General features: G+C 44.6%; 1 protein-coding gene across 1 annotated transcript in view; it reads right to left on the bottom strand.

Moving 5' to 3' along the window:
• Positions 1 to 19745, bottom strand: part of GRIA3 (glutamate ionotropic receptor AMPA type subunit 3) — a gene marked incomplete at its 5' end in the record, with an annotated part of 118856 nt that extends 99111 nt beyond the window's left edge. Inside the window, 2 exons of the mRNA XM_081336513.1 lie at positions 16031 to 16189; positions 19655 to 19745. Of these exons, the coding sequence (XP_081192639.1) occupies positions 16031 to 16189; positions 19655 to 19745 (250 nt within the window). The remainder of the gene's footprint in view (positions 1 to 16030; positions 16190 to 19654) is intronic.
• Positions 19746 to 20024: the final 279 nt, after the last annotated feature.

Raw genomic sequence — 20024 nt, 5'->3', positions numbered from 1 at the left:
AAAGAGAGAAAGAGATGGAGAAAGAGAAAGAGAAAGAGAAAAGAGAGAGAGAGAGAAAAGAGAGAGAGAGAAAAGAGAGAAACAGAGAGAGAGAAAGGGAGAGAGAGAGAGAGAGAGAGAGAGAGAGAGAGAGAGAGAGAGAGAGAGAGAGAAACAGGGGGGAGGGAGGGAGAATATCTAATTAGACCAGTGACCTCCATTATTTTGGACACCAGGGACCAGTTCCGTAGAGAGAGATTTTTCCGTGGACCGAAGGGGGCGTGGTTTCATGTGCTGCCTGCATCCCATGGGCTTCATTTGTTTGCGTGGCCTGGTTTCTGGTATGCCACAGCCCGGTACCAGTCCACAGACTGGGGGTTGGGGACCCCTGAATTAGACAACTAATTCAAATTTGGTAATTTATGCAGTGCATGGAATGAAAATGAACAGAAAAGCGCGGATAGAGATTTCAATGTCCACAGCAAGCATCTGTTCGTCCTAATTTGCATTCTCGGTGACATACAGTATGGCCCTCTGCTTGGACCAGCTGAAACACAACGAATCTACAAATATATTCTGTGACATGCTTTTTTTTTAGCAAAATCTACTTCTACAGTAGAAAACATCTTTCCCGTTTGCAGAATTCTCAATAACCTCTGAAGTTCAGGCCACTGTGGGGAGTGGTCCTTTTTAGGTATCCACAATAAGTCACCTTGGTCCTATTGGTGTCCATGAGGAACACCGATGAGTCTTGGAAGCCTGGAGAAGCAACAGCCACACTTGGAAACTCACTTCGCAGTCCTTCCATCTCTAGGAAGCAGCAGAATTAGGGTTTAGAACAGGGATGTCCAACCTTGACCACTTTAAGATCTGTGGACCTCAACTCCCAGAATTCCTCAGCCAGCCATGCTGAACAGGGAATTCTGGGAGTTAAAATCCACATGCCTTAAAGTAGCCAAAGTCAGATGCTCCTGGTTTAGAAGGAAATGGAGTAAGTGGTGATAAATGAAGAAGTGGGCAAGTTCCACAAAAGCCTTCTCCAAACCCACATCAGGGACTGCTTTGGAGAAAAAGAGTAAATCTCTTCCGGTCAGTTCCTTCCTTCTTTTCTGATTTCAATGCCTTCCCCTTTCAGGTCATTCTGCTGACAAGCTTACTGTATAATCAAATGATGAGACTGGGTGAGCAGACCATCTGGGTCGTTTCCTTGTTTCCCAAGAGCATGATGCTAGAGTCACAGAATTTGTGAAAACTGAACATGAGTTCCAACTGCTACTTGCCATAATTTTGGCCAGCAGAATGAAATGGAACTAGAAGAAGCACTCTGGTGCTGGAGAAGATTCCTGCGAGTCCCTTGGATTGCAAGGCGTTCAAACCGGTCAGTCCTAGAGGAGATCAACCCTGACTGCTCTTTAGAAGGCCAGATCCTGAAGTTGAAACTCAAATACTTTGGCTACCTAATGAGAAGTAAGGACTCACTGGAGAAGAGCCTAATGCTGGGAAAGGTTGAGGGCAAGAGAAGAAGGGGACAACAGAGAATGAGGTGGCTGGATGGAGTCACTGAAGCAGTAGGTGTGAGCCTAAATGGACTCCAGAAGATGGTAGAGGACAGGAAGGCCTGGAGGAATGTGGTCCATGGGGTCATGATGGGTCGGACACGACTTCACAACTAACAACAACAGCAAAGAAGAAGAATGCCATTACCAATTCGAGCAGAAACATAGAACTTTTATACTGACTTTTCTCTGTATTTGTTAATCTGTACTGTCTCCCACCATTCTACTCTGACCAAGTACAGGTAGTTCATTTAGTGACCGTCCAAAGTTACAACAGCACCCAAAAATGTGACTTATGGTCATTTTTCACAGTTACGACCTGGGTGGCCTCCCCACGGTCACGTGATCCAAACTCTGACGTTTGGCAACTAGGTCATATTTATGACGGTCGCAGCGTCCCGGGGGTGTGTGTCACGCAATCCTCCTTTTGCGACCTTCCGACAGGCAAAGTCCATGGGGGAAGCCAGACTCAACAACCGGGTTACTAACTTATCAGCTGCAGTGATTCACTTAGCAAGAGCGGCGAGAAAGATGGTCAAGTGGGGCAAAGCTCACTCAACCCACGTCTCGCTTAACAACGGAAAATTTGGGCCTCGGTTGTGGCTCGGGAGTCGAGAACGACCCGTAGTTCGAATTGGCTGAGGGATTCCCAGCCAATTCCTCAGCCAGCATGAGGAATGGCTGAGGAATTCTGGGAGTTGAAGTCCACAAGTTGCCAAGTTTGGAGACCTCTGGTTGAAATCCTTTATTTGTGGGGGAAATGTACCTCAGTGACTCTTAACTGCAAAACTGGAAAACGTCCATCTTGCAGCATTCTGTGGATCTTGGCCCTTGTTTCCTAGAGTTGCTGTTTGATTCCCCCTTCTCTCTTAGTATCTTTCTCAGGAGTTTTCTACAGAGGGCAACTTGATTGGGGTGGAAGGGGGAAACATGGCTTGAAAATTCTGATTTAAGGAAAGCAGATTGCAAGCGATAAAGACAGAGAAGTGACAGGCATTCCGCCATCTGCTCTGCATCTCCCCAGAGAATTCAAGATTAAGAGAGTAAGGTGAGTGAAGAAGCTTGGAAATTGATTCACATGCAATTAGTTAAATGACAGCGGGAAGGATCCGTGAACTTTTAAGAGCCCGTTTCAACTCTGTCGGAGAGGGAGTCGCCTCCATTGCCGAAAACGCTAAACCAGAGCAGGTTTTGGAGACAGACATCACTCCCCCTTAAAACTCAATTTAGTTCAGAACACAGCTGGAAGGGACCTTGGAGGTCTTCTAGTCCAACCCCCTGCTCAAGCAGGAGACCCTATACCATTTCAGACAAATGGCTGTCCAGTCTCTTCTTAAAAACCTCCAGTGATGGAGCACCCATGAGTTCTGAAGGCAAAGCTGTTCCACTGGTTAATTTGTCTTCGCTGTTAGGAAGTTTCTCCTTAATTCCAGGTTGCTTCCGTCCTTGATTAGTTTCCATCCATTGACCCCCTCCTCCTTGTGGCAGCCCCTCAAATACTGCTATCATGTCACCCTTAGTTCTTCTTTCCTCTAGACTAGCCATATAGTATCCTGCAATTGTTCTTCATATGTTTTCATTTCCAGGCCTTTAATCATCTTAGTTGCTCTTCTCAGCACTTTTTCCAAAGTCTCAACAAAGTCTCTTTTTTTTTTTTTTTTGTAATGTGATGACCAAAACTGGTGTGGTCTTACTAAGGTTTTATAAAGCTGTACTAATCACGTGGTTTTGATTCTATGCCTGAATCAAAGCTCTCTTTTAAAATGATTAAAACTCTCTTTTAAAATCATTAGCAGATATACATTTGCAGATAGGCTATATTAACAGATATTAGCAGATTTAAAAATTCTCTTTTAAAATTATTAGCAGAGCATAGGAAAAAAAAACAAAGCAGAAAAATCTACTCTGGGCCCTTCTGGTTTTTATTAGGTTTTCGGTGATCATGGATTCCAAGCAATAAGACCAACCGTTGGGGATGCTGGAAATTGAAATTCAACGCCTGGAGGACAGATTCTCTATCTCAATGCACAAGTTGGTAAATCTCCAAACCCTTCTGCTGTTCTCCTTTTAGCTTTTACTGCCAGAACACTTTTCCTGAGACAAGGCTAAAGAGATGGTTATGGGAAAACATGGAAGAAGAGCAGACATTTAAAGACAAGCACCCTGGAGCCTTTGCCTCACAAGGAAAGTCTAAAGCTAAAAGAGATGGGAGGTGGCAAACAAAATCAAGATTTGTAAAAATACAAGTTGTGAGAAGCAATGAAGGATGGCAAAGGGCAACTGAAAAGGCACAGCCTCCTATTCATCTCTACTGTTGTAGAAAGAAGAGACTCACGCCAGCTCTTCAGGAAAGGAAAGGTTTATTGCGCAGGTTCAGAGAGCTTAAACAAAGCAAAGGGTCTGAACCCCGAGGGGCGTATGAACAGACATATTTATACCCCCCTATTTCCCAGTTGTACATTGTTCCTTATATGGTTATTCTACACATTCTTATCAGAAGACAGTTTGCAAAAGACAGAAGACAGGGGAGTACATGCAGTTACACAAACAGGATTATGGCTACTTTGATCAGCATCTGCCCTAAGGACAGGAATAGGTTTGTTTACACAATGACTTTAGTACACTTCCTCTTTACTACCATGGCTGGAGATACTGGAAAACTACTATTTCACTTTTGTCAACCTCTCTGGGAGAAGATGTGGCAAAAGCTGGGGTTGGAGTTAAAAGTGGAATCAGCCTAGAAGCCCTACATAGCCACAAGCAGATTAAATCCAAGCCCTGTTGAATTCTGTTGACCCTTCCCTAACTCCAAGCAGGTGCCAACCATTACTTGGGAAGATTCCTATGCATAGCCTGTTTAGCAATAAATAATTTAATTGAGACTTCATGTGTGGAGCTGATCTTTTGTGCCTGACAGCCACTCTGAGTAGACCAGGTGAAGAAACAGACACAGGAAATTCTAGAATGCTACTTTATTGACATTCAGTATAAGAAGAAGATTTGAAAGCCTCTGTTTCCTCTTCCTTCCCTCTTGTACCAAAGAATCAAGCCGAGCCAATATTGAGTTTCTTTCCCACCCTTTTCCATTTTCCCAAGCTAAGTTCTCATTGCCTAATAGTTGCCACATATTTCCTTCAAGGTTATTCTTTGTACTCCTCTACTCTCTTTTTCAAAGATATTGGTGACCGCGTGCCTTCAACAAGACTAAAGGCTCTCCTATCAGAGTGGGTCAGAACTGTTCTGGGACTGCAACACGAGCAAAATAATTATCAAATTTAAACTTTATATGGACTAGAGCTAACCTCATCAGATTCAAAAGCCAGTGTTCTCAACTGCAGCAGAGAGATATAGCGAGAGAGGCAGTGGAGTTAAGTGGCAGTGACAGGATATGACAGTTCAATTAAAGTGAAGATGTGCAAAGTAAACACGAGCAACTTTTTCTTACAACAGCAATTGATGGCAACTGGCTTTGCGGTGTCAAATTGATTGTGGAAAGGGATGAAAAGCTACTGACTCTATTCAGGCCCAAATGATCAAACAATGGTTTTGCTATTTATTTTTTTTAAAAATTTAGCTCCATTTTGTTCTGGTAGACCATGAAGTCCATGTTGAAGGATGGTGGCTACAAGTTCCGTTTCATAACAACAGAAATAAGGGCAAACCAAGAATTAAAGAGACAGAATGGGAGATATCATCATAATTGATAATGTCCGATTTGAGTTGCAGATAGGCTAATAATAACAACAAAGCAAAAGAGCTGGAGAAAAATCACAAAATGCAAATAGAAGTGGAGCAACTGTGGCAAAAGAAAGCAAAGATAGTACCAATAGTAATAGCTGCCTTGAGTGCAATCCCAAAACATCTGGAGCACCACTTGATCACTGACAAATTCACCATTGGTCAGTTGCAAAAGGCAGCTCTATTCCGAAGAGTTTACATCCAGCAATGGTACGTTGAACGCCATCAAACAACCACACCTGCCTGTCCCAGGTTCTTGGGAAGGACTCAATAGACGGACAAAAATTCCAAATCCAGTTCAACATCTGGATGACTGTTTGATCATAGTAATAATACTATAATAACATATTTATTATTAAATGTATTTGCTGCCAACAACTGGCTCACTATAGTGTGTTGCACCAGCTCCTCCTCTGTGGGCACCACCGCTCGCGGAATGACATTTTGATGTTTCTTCTTCTCTTTCTTCCTTGGTGAGCATTTACGTATCTACACACATGGCAAATATGCTCTGTGAATAGGCGTGGGAGACCTCCTCAGCTGACTAATTAATTCCATGGGAACTTTCTTCAAGGGTGTTCTCCTTTGTGTTAGGCCCAAAATCTCACTGCTTGAAGTCACAGTTTAACACTATGCTTGATGTTTTTGAAGCATGAAAAAGGCTGTCACTCTGCTGCTCTTTTGATATTCGAAAACCAGATTTTTTTCCCCCTGCAATTGATTTAGTGGGCTAATATCTAGCATCAGTGGCTTCTTTGGCTGCTGATAAAAAGCAAAACAAGAACACAAAAGAAAAAAAATGAGCCAAAGAAACACATTGTCGTGGTCATTTGAAGCACTGCACCACTGAGATGTGGTTGTGCAGTGGTTAAAATGCAGTAGTGCAGGCTACTTCTGCTGACTGCCACCTGCCAGCAGTTCAGCAGTTCAGTTCTCACCAGCTCAAGGTTGACTCAGCCTTCCATCCTTCCGAGGTCAGCGAAATGAGGACCCAGATTGTTGGAGGCAAAATGCTGATTCTGTAAACCCCTTAGAGAGGGGCTGTCAAGCACTGTGAAGCGGTGAAGTTAATGAGATTAACTCTAATCTTAATTTATTTTAATTTTTAATTTTAATTTGTTGTACAGAGATCTTTAATTTTGTTGTTGTTAGCCGCCCTGAGTCCTTCGGGAGACAGGGCGGGATATAAGTCCCATTAATAAATAAATAAATAAATAAATAAATAAATAAATAAATAAATAAATAAATAAATAAATAAATAAATATAAGACTAAGTGCTATTGCTAATTCAGCTCACTGCCTGGAGTTTGATCATGACCGGCTCAAGGTTGACTCAGCCTTCCGTCCTTCTGAGGTCGGTAAAACGAGGACCCAGGTTGTTGGGGACAATAGGCTGACTCTGTAAACCACTTACTGTAGAGAGGGCTGTAAAGCATTATGAAGTGGTAGATAAGTCTAAGTGCTATCGCTATCTAATCAAGTGCCGGTCTGTATTCAGAACCACTTGGACTCTCCAGAAGCACTTCTACCATTCTCCCAATGGAGTGGACAACCTAACACTATATCTGTAGCTCAGGGTTGAACCGTGGAGTCCTTGGTGTTCTCTGAACTTGGTTGTTTATTTAAAGACATTTTATTACCAGACTGGATAAGATCTTCAGGATACTTATGTAGTTGAGTAACGCAACATCTGCAAGAAAGCAACCAAGGTTTTTTCTGTGTAGAAAACTTTTCCATCCATTTATTTTTCTCACCAGTTGTCCCTCAGTGTGAGGCAAGAGATTCCACTTTTAGCAGGTTTCTTTTTTTAAAAAAAAGGAAAAGAGAAGTTTATAATGTTATTGGACTGTCTTCATTTCAAAGGGACCAAGGAGTATATACAAACTGCTTTTGACCCTATCATGATCTCTCCAATAGTCTCCAGCTTTTCTTCAATTAAATTGCGATGGAAGATTAAATGGAAGACATCCAGTTGTGGCGCTTTTTTCAAACTGGGAAATGAGGCCTCAGAAAGGCTTTTTAGAGAAGGAAAGGTACATAATAAATACAAGGGTGAGCGCAGGATACGGTTAAAAGAAACATCAAGATAGCAACCGCAAAGACACATGCAAAGCCCTACCTGTTTTTATGAATGCACACAACATTGAGTAGAGCTTTGATCCTACCCTTGCGGCTGCCAATTTGAATTTTTTGGACCACAGAGATGACAACCCAACAAGGAACGGCCTATTTTTCCTGTCAACAACAAAAGGTCCAAAAACACCGTGGAAAGAAGTTGGAAAGAATTTCTTAAACATCTGGAGAACAAGGTAGAAAAATGGACGGTTCTCTTACGGGCAGAAGACTTTAGATATTGGCAAGACTGATATCAACCAAGTCTTTGAACAACTCATATGGACTCAAGGAAGGCTACTGCCCCAAATCAATTTGCTTCTTGGATTGTTAACCCTACTTCTCCACGCGAAGCTGTCCAGAAAAGAGACCTAGGACAGTAGCAAACTGGCTAGTCTGAGCACTGCCATCCTTTTTCCAGGGGGGGAGCCAGAGGTAAACAGGAAGAAGCTGTTTGTCCACTGCCAGGAGGAAACGTTCATGCTGCAGCATCAAGTTAAGTGTTGCAGGAGACGGGACAAAGCCTGCCAGAGAAGCAGGTCTCTTCTGACTCTTGGTTCACCAGTTTGCCGTGCATGGAATTCCTAGAACGCCATCTCTGTAGTGGCAGCTGCAGACTTTTTCCTACGTCCGCCCTTTCTGAAATCTCTACCCCTCTGCAAGATGGATTGTAAAATCAGCCTCAAGGAGAAGGAAGGAAGGAATGGAGGCCCCCCAAAACCCCATCCAAACAAAGACAATGAGAACCTCTCACAGCAAACAAAGGCAGGTTTCCCCCCCCCCCAAAAATAAAAATAAATCCCAGGTACTTGTCCCTTCTTTAAGAAAAATGATGGAGCTGTGGCAAAGAGAGCAGACTGGTCCAGGGGCATTAAGAAATACACACACAAGCAGCAGGGCTAAGGAGGGGTCCCAGAAAAATCTCCTCCAAGCAGTACTGAAGACTGACACACACACACACACACACACACACACCCTGCCTTTTGCAAAGCACAGCTTTGGGGCTTGTGTATTTTACTAAAAAGGACGGTCCCTTTGCAGGGTTTTTCTTTAGCCTTAAAGCCAATCCTTTCTCAGAATGTTCTAAGAGGGGAATCAGTCACTCAAGCTTTGCACTCGCTTTTCTATGCACTCTCTGTAAATAGTACGTGATCTAACAGTCCATTTCTTGGCCTTAAAGGTGTACAACGGATTTTTTTTTTTTTTTTTTGCAATGACAGTGCAGAAGTGGGGGGGAAGAGAGCGAGCGAGCGAGAAATATGCGATCTGTTTGCTAATGAGCTGACACTGCAGTGGCTTCAGGAATATGGTAGAGTACACTACAGGCGCAAACTAGAAAGAGACAGCAACGGCACGCGAGAACTTGAAAGCATCCATTCAAACCTTAATGGTACCCGAGGCTGACAGAGCCGAGTTAATTTAAATCCAGGGGAAAAGGAGGAGAGGAATTAGACAGGGACCCACCAGTGATAAAGTTGGACAGTGATGCTGCCCTGTTGCAACATATTCCAGCAAAAGATGTCTTACTCCGTGCGCGCGCCAAAACCCCCGCAACGTCTCAGCAGCATCCACCTGCTGGCTCAGTCTTTGGTTACACAGCTTGGAATTATGAAGCAAGTTAGCTCCTGCGTCCATCAATGTTTTTTCTTTTCCACAAAAAGCTTAAGTCTGCAAAGATCACTAACATCTAAATCACCTATAAATGGGGGGGGGGACCCAACCAGGGGTCTTTTTTTTTTCTTTAAGCATTTCTGCTTGTCCATCACGTCTCCCAAAATAGGAAAAACATCAACGCGAACATGAACAGCATGATATAAGATGGGCCACCACAGAGATGGAACTGGATGAAGAAAAGACAGTGGTTTGACCAAATGGCATTGGGGAGTCTTTTTTTCTTTCAGCCTCCAAAATTTCCCTTCTCTGCTTTTTTTCAAAACAGTTTGGTCAAGATTGCAGACCCCTGGTCTAGTGGTTAAGGCTGGAAAGCAAAAGACTTGAGTCCCACCTTATCTATGAAAGCCGGGTGGGTGACTTTAGACCTATCACCAGGAGACAGTGAGTTCTAGTTCCTCCTTAGGCATGGAAGCCAGTTGGATAACTTTGGGCCAATCGCCAGGAGATTCCACCTTAGGCTTGAAAGCTAGCTGGGTGTTTCTGGGTCAATTAACCAGGACAAGTGATTTTTGTTCTACTTTAGGCAAGAAAAACAGCCGTGTGACTGTGCGCCAATCACCAGGCGCTGTGATTCCTAGTTCTGCCTTCAGCATGAAAGCCAGTCACTGTCTTTTAGCCAAACTCACTTCGAGAGTTGTGGTAGTGGGGAAAATAGGAGGAAGGTTTTCGCCACCTTTAGATGTTTGTAAAAAATAATGCAGGCAGGATAGATACAAAGAAATAAATAAAATCATGTCAAATTAACCCATCAAGAATTTCAACCAATGGCAAATTTGCAGAAAGACAGGGAATCACCCTTGGCATATGACTATAAATATCTTCAGATGTTTAAAAAAAATTACTTTCAGGTTTGGCACAAATAGCCTCCATTTGTTTTATTTATTTGGAGCTGCAAAATCTTTAAATATTCCATATCCAAGCCCACGAATAACGTTTCCACCATCACCTACCATTTATAATATATTTATTTATTTATTTTATTAAATTTATATACCACCCTATTCCCGTAGGACTCAGGGCGGTTTACAGGGAAAATTAAAAGCATAGCATACAAAAATTAAAATCAGTTAAAACAATTAATTAATTCAAGTCCCCGAAATTTAAAAGTAAAACCCAATAAAAATTAAAACCCCTCAGCCTGGGCCAGACAGCTCGAAGAGCCAAGTTTTCAGGTCCCGGCGAAATGAGCGAAGGTCGGGGGCAGTCCTACGTTCTGTGGGAAGTTGGTTCCATAGGGCTGGTGCGCCCATAGAGAACGCTCTTCCCCTGGAAATAACCTGCCGGCATTCCTTAACCGGTGGTATCCTGAGAAGGCCCTCCCTGTGGGAGCGCACAGGATGAAGGGAGCTTGATGCCGGCAACAGGTGTTCCCTCAAATATTCCAGACCCAGGCCATTTAGGGCTTTATTGGTCATCACCAGCACCTTGAATCTCACCCGGAGGGCAACCGGAAGCCAATGCAGCTCGCGGAGTGGAGGTGTTACATGGGAGTATTGGGAAACCCCCATCACAACTCGCGCGGCCGCATTCTGCACCAGCTGAAGCCTCCAAGTGGTCCTCAAGGGCAGCCCCATGTAGAGAGCGTTGCAGTAGTCTAAACGGGAGGTCATGAGCGCATGAGTGACTGTGCGTAGGGCATCTCGGTCCAGATAGGGTCGCAACTGGCGCACCAGGTGAACCTGGGCAAAAGCCCCCCTGGTCACGGCTCCTATGTGGTCTTCAAAATTGAGCCATGAATCCAGGAGGACGCCCAAGTTGCGAGCCCTATCAACGGGGGGTAACACCTCACCCCCCCATCGTTAAAGATGGAATAGTCTGGTTGACCCGAGATGTCGGTATGTACAGCCACTCAGTCTTGGCAGGATTGAGACGAAGCCTGTTTCTCCCCATCCAGACCCAGACCGCCTCCAGGCAACGGGACATCACGGCGAGGGCATCACTGGGTTGGTTCGGGGTGGAGAAAAAGAGTTGGGTATCATCAGCATACAACACATCCTCAGGCGAGCTTTTTAATCCCTAGAAGGTCTCCTTCCCCAGCCTTTCCTCAATGCACATGGCCAACAGATGCTGCTGTGCATCAAGTAGGATGGAAAAGGACTGGAAAAGAGACATGTTGCTGCTGTTTTCCCCTTGGTCACAAAAAGTTAGAACTGGTCTGCTTTAAATCAATTCATCTGATGAGGAGCTCTTGCCAAATGGATAGAAATGTCATCTCCCTCCCAAAGAATTAGGGCATTCGCTGCCCTACAACGCTGACTAATGTGAGCATGAAAAACAGATGGCAGTTCTAACAATCACATTGATCAATGAGGAGTTGCCTAGTCAAAGACATTGGACCTACAAATACTAGGACATTTAAATGAAACAATAGGACCACTAGGTTTATGCCTTGCAGCTAAGCCTTCTTGAAAAAAATTCATCTGAAAAATAGGATAACAGGAGAAACATCTGTAGGATCACATCCAGCAGAAGTCTTCCACAAAATAGTAGAGGCCTTCTAGATTACAGAATAACAGAAGAGAGCTTGGAAGTCTTCTAGTCCAACCACCCTGTTCAAGCAGGGACAAGTGGTTGTCCAATCTCTTCTCGAAAGCCTCCCGTGATGGAACACCAACAACGTCTGGAGACAAGTCATTCCACCAATTAATTGATCTCACTTTATCAGGAAATTTCTCCTTACTTTTAGGTTGCATCTCTCCTTGATTAGTGTCCCTAACTCTCATCAGCTCACCAAGATTCATAATTGAATCTTGGTGATGTATTCCATGTTTGTCAAACACAGGTTCCTTAATAATAACAGTGGAGCAATAATTAACAAGAGATGCCCATTTTAATACATCACCATGATTAAACACTAAGTTAAAGCTTGGCGATTGCTGCTATTGCCAGAAACCTGGATGATCAGCAAATTATCATAATCTATGGTTTCCTCAGATTAAGAAAACGAGACTGCATAGTTATTCAAGTGGAGATTATCCTAGTAGAACACGTAAGGGAAGCCATATCCTACAGTTAGAAATGAGACAGAATGTTGTATTTCAACATGAAGAAATATAAATTGCATTTGCCACTACTCAAATCAAACAATGTTTATGCTGCTGTCTTCAAATTGGGTGGGGAAAAAAGTTGAGTTTCAAATACATATTAAATCCAGACAGACTGCATCTTAAAGAGGGTTACACTAAGTCCTTAAAAGATAAGGATAAGGTGTAGTTTAAGGAAAACTGCACCCCAAATGTCTGTGATGCACATAAAGAAGATAGGAGAAATAAAACTTGAAAACGGATGCAAGTTCTAAAGCTAAATAAGAATTTACAACAAGAGTCCTCAACCTTGGCAACTTTAAGACTTGTGGACTTCAACTCTGGGAGTGAATTCCCAGCAATATTTTAGGGAAAGACAGAAGCACAGCCCAAATATCCTTCCTCGTCTTCTTTCTTAAGAGTAGGGTTAGCATCCTAGATCCAGAACCCACAGCCAGATTGATGCATGAGGCTCCACCAATGGAGGAGAAGGACTACTAAGGCCTTCAAAGGTTTCCAGATGTGGCCATTACACATCAGCCCAACACAAATAAATGAATGACCAACCCTAGTCTGCACATTCAGCTGAATAAAACAGTAAGACCAAGGTATGCAAACAACATCAATAAATACATTTCTAATTTCAAAACCCACTAGCTATGCTCACACAACTCACTTAAGCCTATGGATTGAATTAACCCACGATCCACTGAATCACGAATAAATCAGGCAGGCTAGGTTCACACAACATGTTCACCCCTTCCATAATTTCTCATCACTCTGTTAAATCACTGTCTGATCTGGTTAAACGCGCTGTGGCTTTAGATGTAAGGAAACAGACACAGGTTGTAGGCCAAGCAAGGTTCAAGATCCAATTTCGTGCATCTGTGTGTTTGTTGTTGTTGTTTTTACTTGGGTCACACGTAGAAAAGGGATGCAGTAAGGAAGGCAAAAACATTGTCACTGCAAGTCATGTAGCACTAGTGAGTATATAGTGTAAATAAAATACAGTGCAATTTCAGATTGATTGATGCTGTATAAATATCGCTCCATTTCAGGCTGAGTAGCAGCTGAAGCATCAAAGTCCTGCTTCTCCCTAAGAGAGGTTAATAACAAAATTTCCAGGTTTGGGATTAGATGGCAGGGAACTAATTTAGAATATCAAGGAAAGACTAACAAATTGTTATTGGGTATTGTTGTGTTTCCACTGCCATTGAAGGCAGAATGCATGGGATCCTTTTCTCAAGGGGGTCAAAATAACCTGGCTAGTTTCAAGAACTGTGATTCTCAATTTGGAGAGAGCTTAACAAAATAGGTTTTGACTCAGAAAGGTCATTCAGAAAAGTGGCTGATGGGTTAGGGGCTTCAGAATCTTCTGGAAGGCCCTCTTGAAGTGTATATGAAGAAGGTATAAATTATAGGAAGTTTTATTTGTCATGTTCAATTATGTTTATTCCCAAGCAACTCTGAAGGATACTAATCCACATGCATTTGGAAAGACCAATGGACTGCAGGCTTCACTTTGAAACCTCAAATTAGGTTGACTCCATCTTCTAAAGAGATTCCAGAGAAAAAAAGGCTTTGGTCCCCAGACAAAAGCCTTTGAAATTCAGTTGTGATTTGGACACATCTGATCTGAGCCAATCCAATCCAGAAAATCTATTTGAGTTGGGAGTCCAGTCAAATCTCATTTAGAAAGAATCTCTGGATTAAATTTTTGTCTGGTCTCATCAAACTCCAAATATAGATATAATTTGTGTTGGGGATCTTAATGCTTTCTCTCTCATTTCTATTTCTCTCATCTCTCTCATCTGTCTCTGTCTCTTTCTCTCCCACCCTCCCTCCCCCTCCCTCTCTCTCTCTCTCCCTATCCCTTCCTCTCTGTCTCTTTCTCCCTCTCTCCCGTTCTCCCATGCTGTATTTAACCAGCATCAGTTGGCTGGGGCCACTATGTAGCCACCTCAACCCAGTGCTGAGTTGGAAGGGACCTTGGAGGTCTTCTAGTCCAACCCTCTGCTCAAGCAGGAGACCCTAGGGCAGGGGTAGGCAACCTCGGCTCTTTTATGACTCATGGACTCCAACTCCCAGAATTCAGCTGACTCAGGAATTCTGGGAGTTGGAGTCCATGAGTCATAAAAGAGCCGAGGTTGCCTACCCCTGCCCTAGGCCATTCCAGACAAATGGCTGTCCAATCTCTTCTGAAAAGCCTCCAGAGATGGAGCACCCACAACCTCTGAAGGCAAGTTATTCCACAGTAAATTGTTTAACTGCCAGGAAATTTCTCCTTAGTTCTAGGTTGCTTCTCTCCTTTGATTAGTTTCCATCCATTTCTTCTTTCCCTTCCTTCAGGTCCTTTGGAGAATGAGGTGACACACACACCCCACTTCTTTGTGGCAGCCCCTCAAATATCGGAACCCTGCTATCATGTCACCCCTAGTCCTTCTTTTTACTAGACCAGCCATATCCAATTCCTGCAACCGTTCTTCATATGTTTTATCCTCCGGCCCCCTAATCATCCTTGTTGCTCTTTTCTGCACTCTTTCCAGAGTAAACTGACTTCATTTACTGCTTATGCATTATCTCTCATTCTCAAGTTGATTGGGCCCCTAACTAAGAGACCCGTTTGGCCCTAAGATACAAGCCATATCTGTATCAATATTCCTGCTCCCAAGCAAGAGCCTTGGTGGAGCAGTGGGCTAATGCCTCCTTAAGTAACACCAGTGCCTGCAATTAGTGCAGGTTCGAGTCCCACCAGGCTCAAGGTTGACTCAGCCTTCCATCCTTCCCAGGTAGGTAAAATGAGGACCCAGATTGTTGGGGGCAATTAAGCTGACTTTGTAATAATGCCGCTTGGGGGGGGGGGCGAAAGCCCTAATAAGCAGGCATATAGATAGAATGAAGGCTACTGCTAAGCTTGTAAGCCGCCCTGAGTCTTCGGAGAAGGGCGGGATATAAATGGGATTAAAAAAAAAATCAAAACATCTCCTAACTTTAAGACGAGACATTCCTGATTGGACTTGAAGTACCAGCTGTGGTATATCAAAGGCCTATCCCTTCTTTTTTTTAATTGCTCAGAAAGAAAGCAGAAGAGGAGACATCAAAATAAGAGGAAAAAACTGTCTCTGCATCTGTGGTGCTAATTTTTCCAGCCCAACAAGCTTTCTACACCATTTGTCTCCTGGCCCTCCAATTCCTAGGGCATCTCTCCGTTTCTACTGCCTTCTCACTGCTTTTCTCTCTCACACACACAAACACACATGTACACACACAGAGACAGACACATTCTCTGCAAGGAGAAAAGCTATTTTAAGGCAGAAAAGGGCCTCCCAAAAAAATCCATTCTCCCGTTATCATTCCAAGGTCACTTTAAACAACAGCCACTATGCTGGTTTCTCCAAACATGTTATTTGTCAAATAATGCCCCCTATCACCGCTGCACATCAATTTATATAAACCTCAACAATGAACTTATGTGCCTTTTCTCTCTCTCTCTCTCTCTCTCTCTCTCTCTCTCTCTCTCTCTCTCTCTCTCTCTCTCTCTCTCTCTCTCTCTCTCTTTTGCCTCGGTCTTTCAAAGGCTTCAGAGGAAGGAAGAGAAAGCAGTCCATATTTGGCCTGTAAGAATCAACCCATTTTGTTCTATGCAATAGTAATAAGTCTTTATTGATTAGCCCTTGGGCCATATCAAAGTGCAAAGTTCCAGCAACAAATTGTTACTAAAATTTGATAAAGGCAATTTAAAATGGATTGTTGTATGCAGAGAGCCCTGCAAAATAAATTAACTCCTCCTTATGCTTGGCTGCTGTGACACACAGTCTCTAGCTTATCATACCGCAGCTCTGGATGTTGGGGCAGAAAGACGAGAAGTCCAGATGGAAGAAAGAGGAAGAAGGTTTGAAATCTAAGCAGGGGACGTGGGATTGTAAGAAAATCCAACCAGCTACTTACATGCGTTGGTCACTGAAAAACTGTTCGAAGAATCCAGATGATCCACATGGTAGTTCAAATGGAACGGCTTTTCTGTGAAATTTTGGTTTGTGTTGTACAACTGCACAGCAAATCGGAATGCACTGTGCTCCTGGACAGTGTTTCTCATGAAAAGTCCTCCTATAATGGAGAAGACATAGGATATTTAAAACAAAAAACCCACTGAGGATTGGGCGAAAACAAAAGGATCGTCTGGTTTAAATTGCCTTGAGAAGGCATTTGCGATTAGCCAAGATCACATTTCATGTCAAAAATCAGCAGGCTACATAAATCTTCAAGGCAAGAATTATGTTCTCCCTCTCCTCTCTACTTCTCTCTCTCTCTCTCTCTCTCTCTCTCTCTCTCTCTCTCTCTCTCTCTCACACACACACACACACACACACACACACACACACACACACAGGCTTTTTGAATCCTGCCGGGCTGTAATTCTCAGCCATACTCATTTGTAACTCAGCCCCTTTGAAAAAGCAAAGGGGTTTCAGAGGCAAGACAAATCAGACCAAGTAGCAAATCTGTACAGTACATGGGGAATTCCACCTAGGTTTACTCTCAACCAGGTCCCTCTGTGTAGTGAGTTCTTCTGAGGCAGAGAGAAGGGGAGGGGGGAAATGGGCTTCTAATCCTGCAAGACCCCTTTTCAAGCAAGGAGGTCGAAACCCCCAAGAGACATCCTACGGCATCAGCCCAAGCAAGTTGGGCAAGACTTCTTTTTTTTTCCCCAATCCAAACCACAGCCCGATCTGAGCATTCTTATATGTGGTGGTCAATGGGATTTATTTCCCCAGTCAGTTTCCACAGAGGGCTGTGTTGGAAAAATGGATGGACAATGGAACTGGGGAAGAGATGTACTTCAAAGCAGGAAAGCTCGGGGCAGAATTTGCTTCTCTCCATCCCTGGGATCAGAAATAAATCCTCCTACATCCAGAGAGGCATCCTCCAGGCTAAATGGCTAGAAGAGCCACAGCCTAACCATGCTCAGTCAGAGCCAAGGATAAGACACGTAAGCCTGTTCCATCCTGAACCTGTGCAGCCATTCAAAGACCAGCCTCGCTGAGCCTAAAGGAATGGACTTATTGGGGGGGGGATGATTAAAACTATGTGCTCAACCCCAGATCTGAGAAACCCTAACTCTTTGATCTCCAGGGACAACCAGATTTAAATGTGCAATGGCTGTCTCCCATCCCTGCCCTCCAGAGCAGCCCAAATAAGACAGAGGTGAAGGGTCCCTAAGCAAAGTTTCGACTAGCCCTGAAGGTAAGTCTTATCAACCAAACAGGATGGCAGATTGCAGCTGCCTTCGGGGCAGAGAAGGAATGGAATGGAATGGAATGGAATGGAATGGAATGGAATGGAATAGAAATACAGAGTAGAACAGAATAGAATAGAAATAATAGAATAGAACAGAACAGAACAGAATAGAATAGAATAGAATAGAATAGAATAAAAATACAGAGTAGAACAGAATAGAATAGAAATAATAGAATAGAATAGAACAGAACAGAACAGAACAGAATAAAATAGAATAGAATATAATAGAAATACAGAGTAGAACAGAATAGAAATAATAGAATAGAGTTGAGTTGAGTAGAGTAGAAGAATAGAATAGAATAGAATAGAATAGAATAGAATAGAATAGAATAGAATAGAATAGAATAGAATAGAATAGAATAGAATAGAATAGAATAGAATAGAATAGAATAGAATAGAATAGAATAGATCTGGAAGGGACCTTGGAGGTCTTCTAGTCCAGCCGGCCCCTTAAGCAGGAGAACCTATACCATCTCACAGAATCACAGGGCTGGAAGGGCCCCTTGGAGGTCTTCTAGTCCAACCCCTGTTTCAAGCAGGAGACCTTAGCGCATCACAGTCAAATGGCTGTCCAATCTTTTCTGGAAGACCTCCAGCAATGAAGCACCCACGCCTCCAGGAGACAAGCTGTTCCACTGGTTAATTATTCTCACGGTCAGGAAATTTTCCCCTTAATTCTCGACTGGGTTTGTCTTTAAGGACTTTCCACCCATTACTTCTTGTCCTGTCCTCGGATGCTTTGGAGAATGCATTGGTTCCCTCTCTTCTCGGTGACAGGCCCTCAAGTGCTGGGAGACAGCTGTCATGTCACCCCCAAGCCCTTCTCTTTGTTAGACACTAGACATACCAGTATGATTTAGCCACCAGATCCCTGATCACCTTCGGACGGGTGGGGTGGAGTAGAACCACTGGAAAGTAAGGATCTGCTTTTCTAGTTCCTTATTCAGCCCACCCAACCAACCACCAGCAGCAGCAGCAAAACAAGGCTCCCCCCCCCCCCGCGTGTTCTTTCTGCACAGCACGTAGGGGGAGGGAATGAAAGAAAATAAGATATAGCTGGAAAAGCGGGGGGGGGGGGAAGCAAACCGTAAGAGGTAAAATGCTCCACAAACAAAATGCTATTTTTAAGTACAGCTTGGCATTTTTCAGTGCCCCAGAAGAACCCAAGTGGGCAGGGAATTTTTACACTCCTACACATAGAACAATTTTTTCAAAAAAAAAAAAAAAGCCACACGCACACACGCACGCACGCACATTTGCTGCAGCAGCACGGATTCGTTGCAGACAGACAAGGCACGGATTATTTTGATCGTCCACCTGCACGGTTTTGGCTGGGTACCCCATGCCAGCTTGGGGGAGGGGGGGGGAAGGGCACCCCATGAATGCTTCATCTTATTTGTCTGGCACATGGGGTTCTCTTGCCCCTCCCGCTCCCGGAGAGCCAAACCGGGTTTTTCAGCCAAAAAGAAAAAAAAATGCCAGGGCAAAAAAAAAAACCCCCTACAAAAACAGATTTCATTTGCAGGACTTGGACAGTTCCCGGACGTGGGTTCAAAAGCGAGGCACATCAGCTCAGGCCAAACCCCAAAAAGTTTCAAAGAGAAGCCCGGGGGGGGGAGTGGGGGGAGGCATTCGGTGGGCTTGCAAACAACAACCCCGGACCCAAACAGGTCCGCGTGGAACAATTCCACGGAAGTTTTTGTTCTGCCAATTCTCCCAGGGAAGGGAAAGGAAGGGATCCGCTTCCTTTGCACCCAAGCAGGAACGGCTTTCAATTACAGCTGCCTTCGAAACGCCCAACTTCAGCCGAGAGATCCCTCAGGCGGCCAAAGGATCCCAATCCGCATTAAAGCCCGGCGCCCGATCCACTGTGCTGCCTTCCCCCCCCCCTGCTTTCCAAAGCTACCAAACCCGTTCAATTCAATTCAATGGTTAAATTGAGATTCCTCCAGTCCCCACACCCTCTCCTCAATTGTTGGGTACCCTGTTCGGAGGAGTAGTCCCAAACTCTAACGGCGAGCAACTAACTCATTTGGGGGTTATTGCAGCCGAGAGAGGGAGGAAACGGGTGGTGGGGGGTGCTGGGGTGGGGTGGGGTGGGGGGGAGGCAGTTCGATGGGGAGTTTTCAGGTGAAGCAAGCCCCCCCGCCCGCCCGCCCGCCCCAAGCTTTCATCCAACACTTAACGTGAGGATGGTGGAGACGGAAGATCATGCGAGTCGCGGGAAAGGGTGGGTCGGGGGGAGAAAGGCCGGGAGGGGCTCCCGCTTCTCACCTATGCTGATGGTGTTGGGGAAGCCGGCGAGCGAGGCGGCCAGAAGCCCCAGGAGCATGAAGAAGACCGTCGGAGCGGCGGGTTGCCCCATGGTCGCTCGCTCGGGGTGCGAGTCCGCTGCTGCTAGCCCGGTCCGCGACTGCTACTACCACCACCCAACTAGCCGGGCCGGCATCGGCGCAACCGCGGGGCGGCTACTGCTGCTGCTGCTGAAGATGATGATGATGCTGATGCTGATGATGATGATGGAAAGAAGGTGGGGCGCCGGCGGGGTCCCCCGTTTCTTCTGCCCCTCCTTCGCCTCTCGCTCGCTCGCTTGCCCGTCCGCCTCCGTCGCCAGTCCAGCCGGGGAGGGATCCGCCGCGTCCGC

Source organism: Vipera berus, assembly GCF_964194415.1.
Source record: "Vipera berus genome assembly, chromosome: 11".
In the NCBI taxonomy this organism is placed as follows: domain Eukaryota; kingdom Metazoa; phylum Chordata; class Lepidosauria; order Squamata; family Viperidae; genus Vipera; species Vipera berus.
The sequence above is the reverse complement of the archived record's forward strand: the minus strand, read 5'-3'. Positions and strand labels throughout refer to the sequence as shown.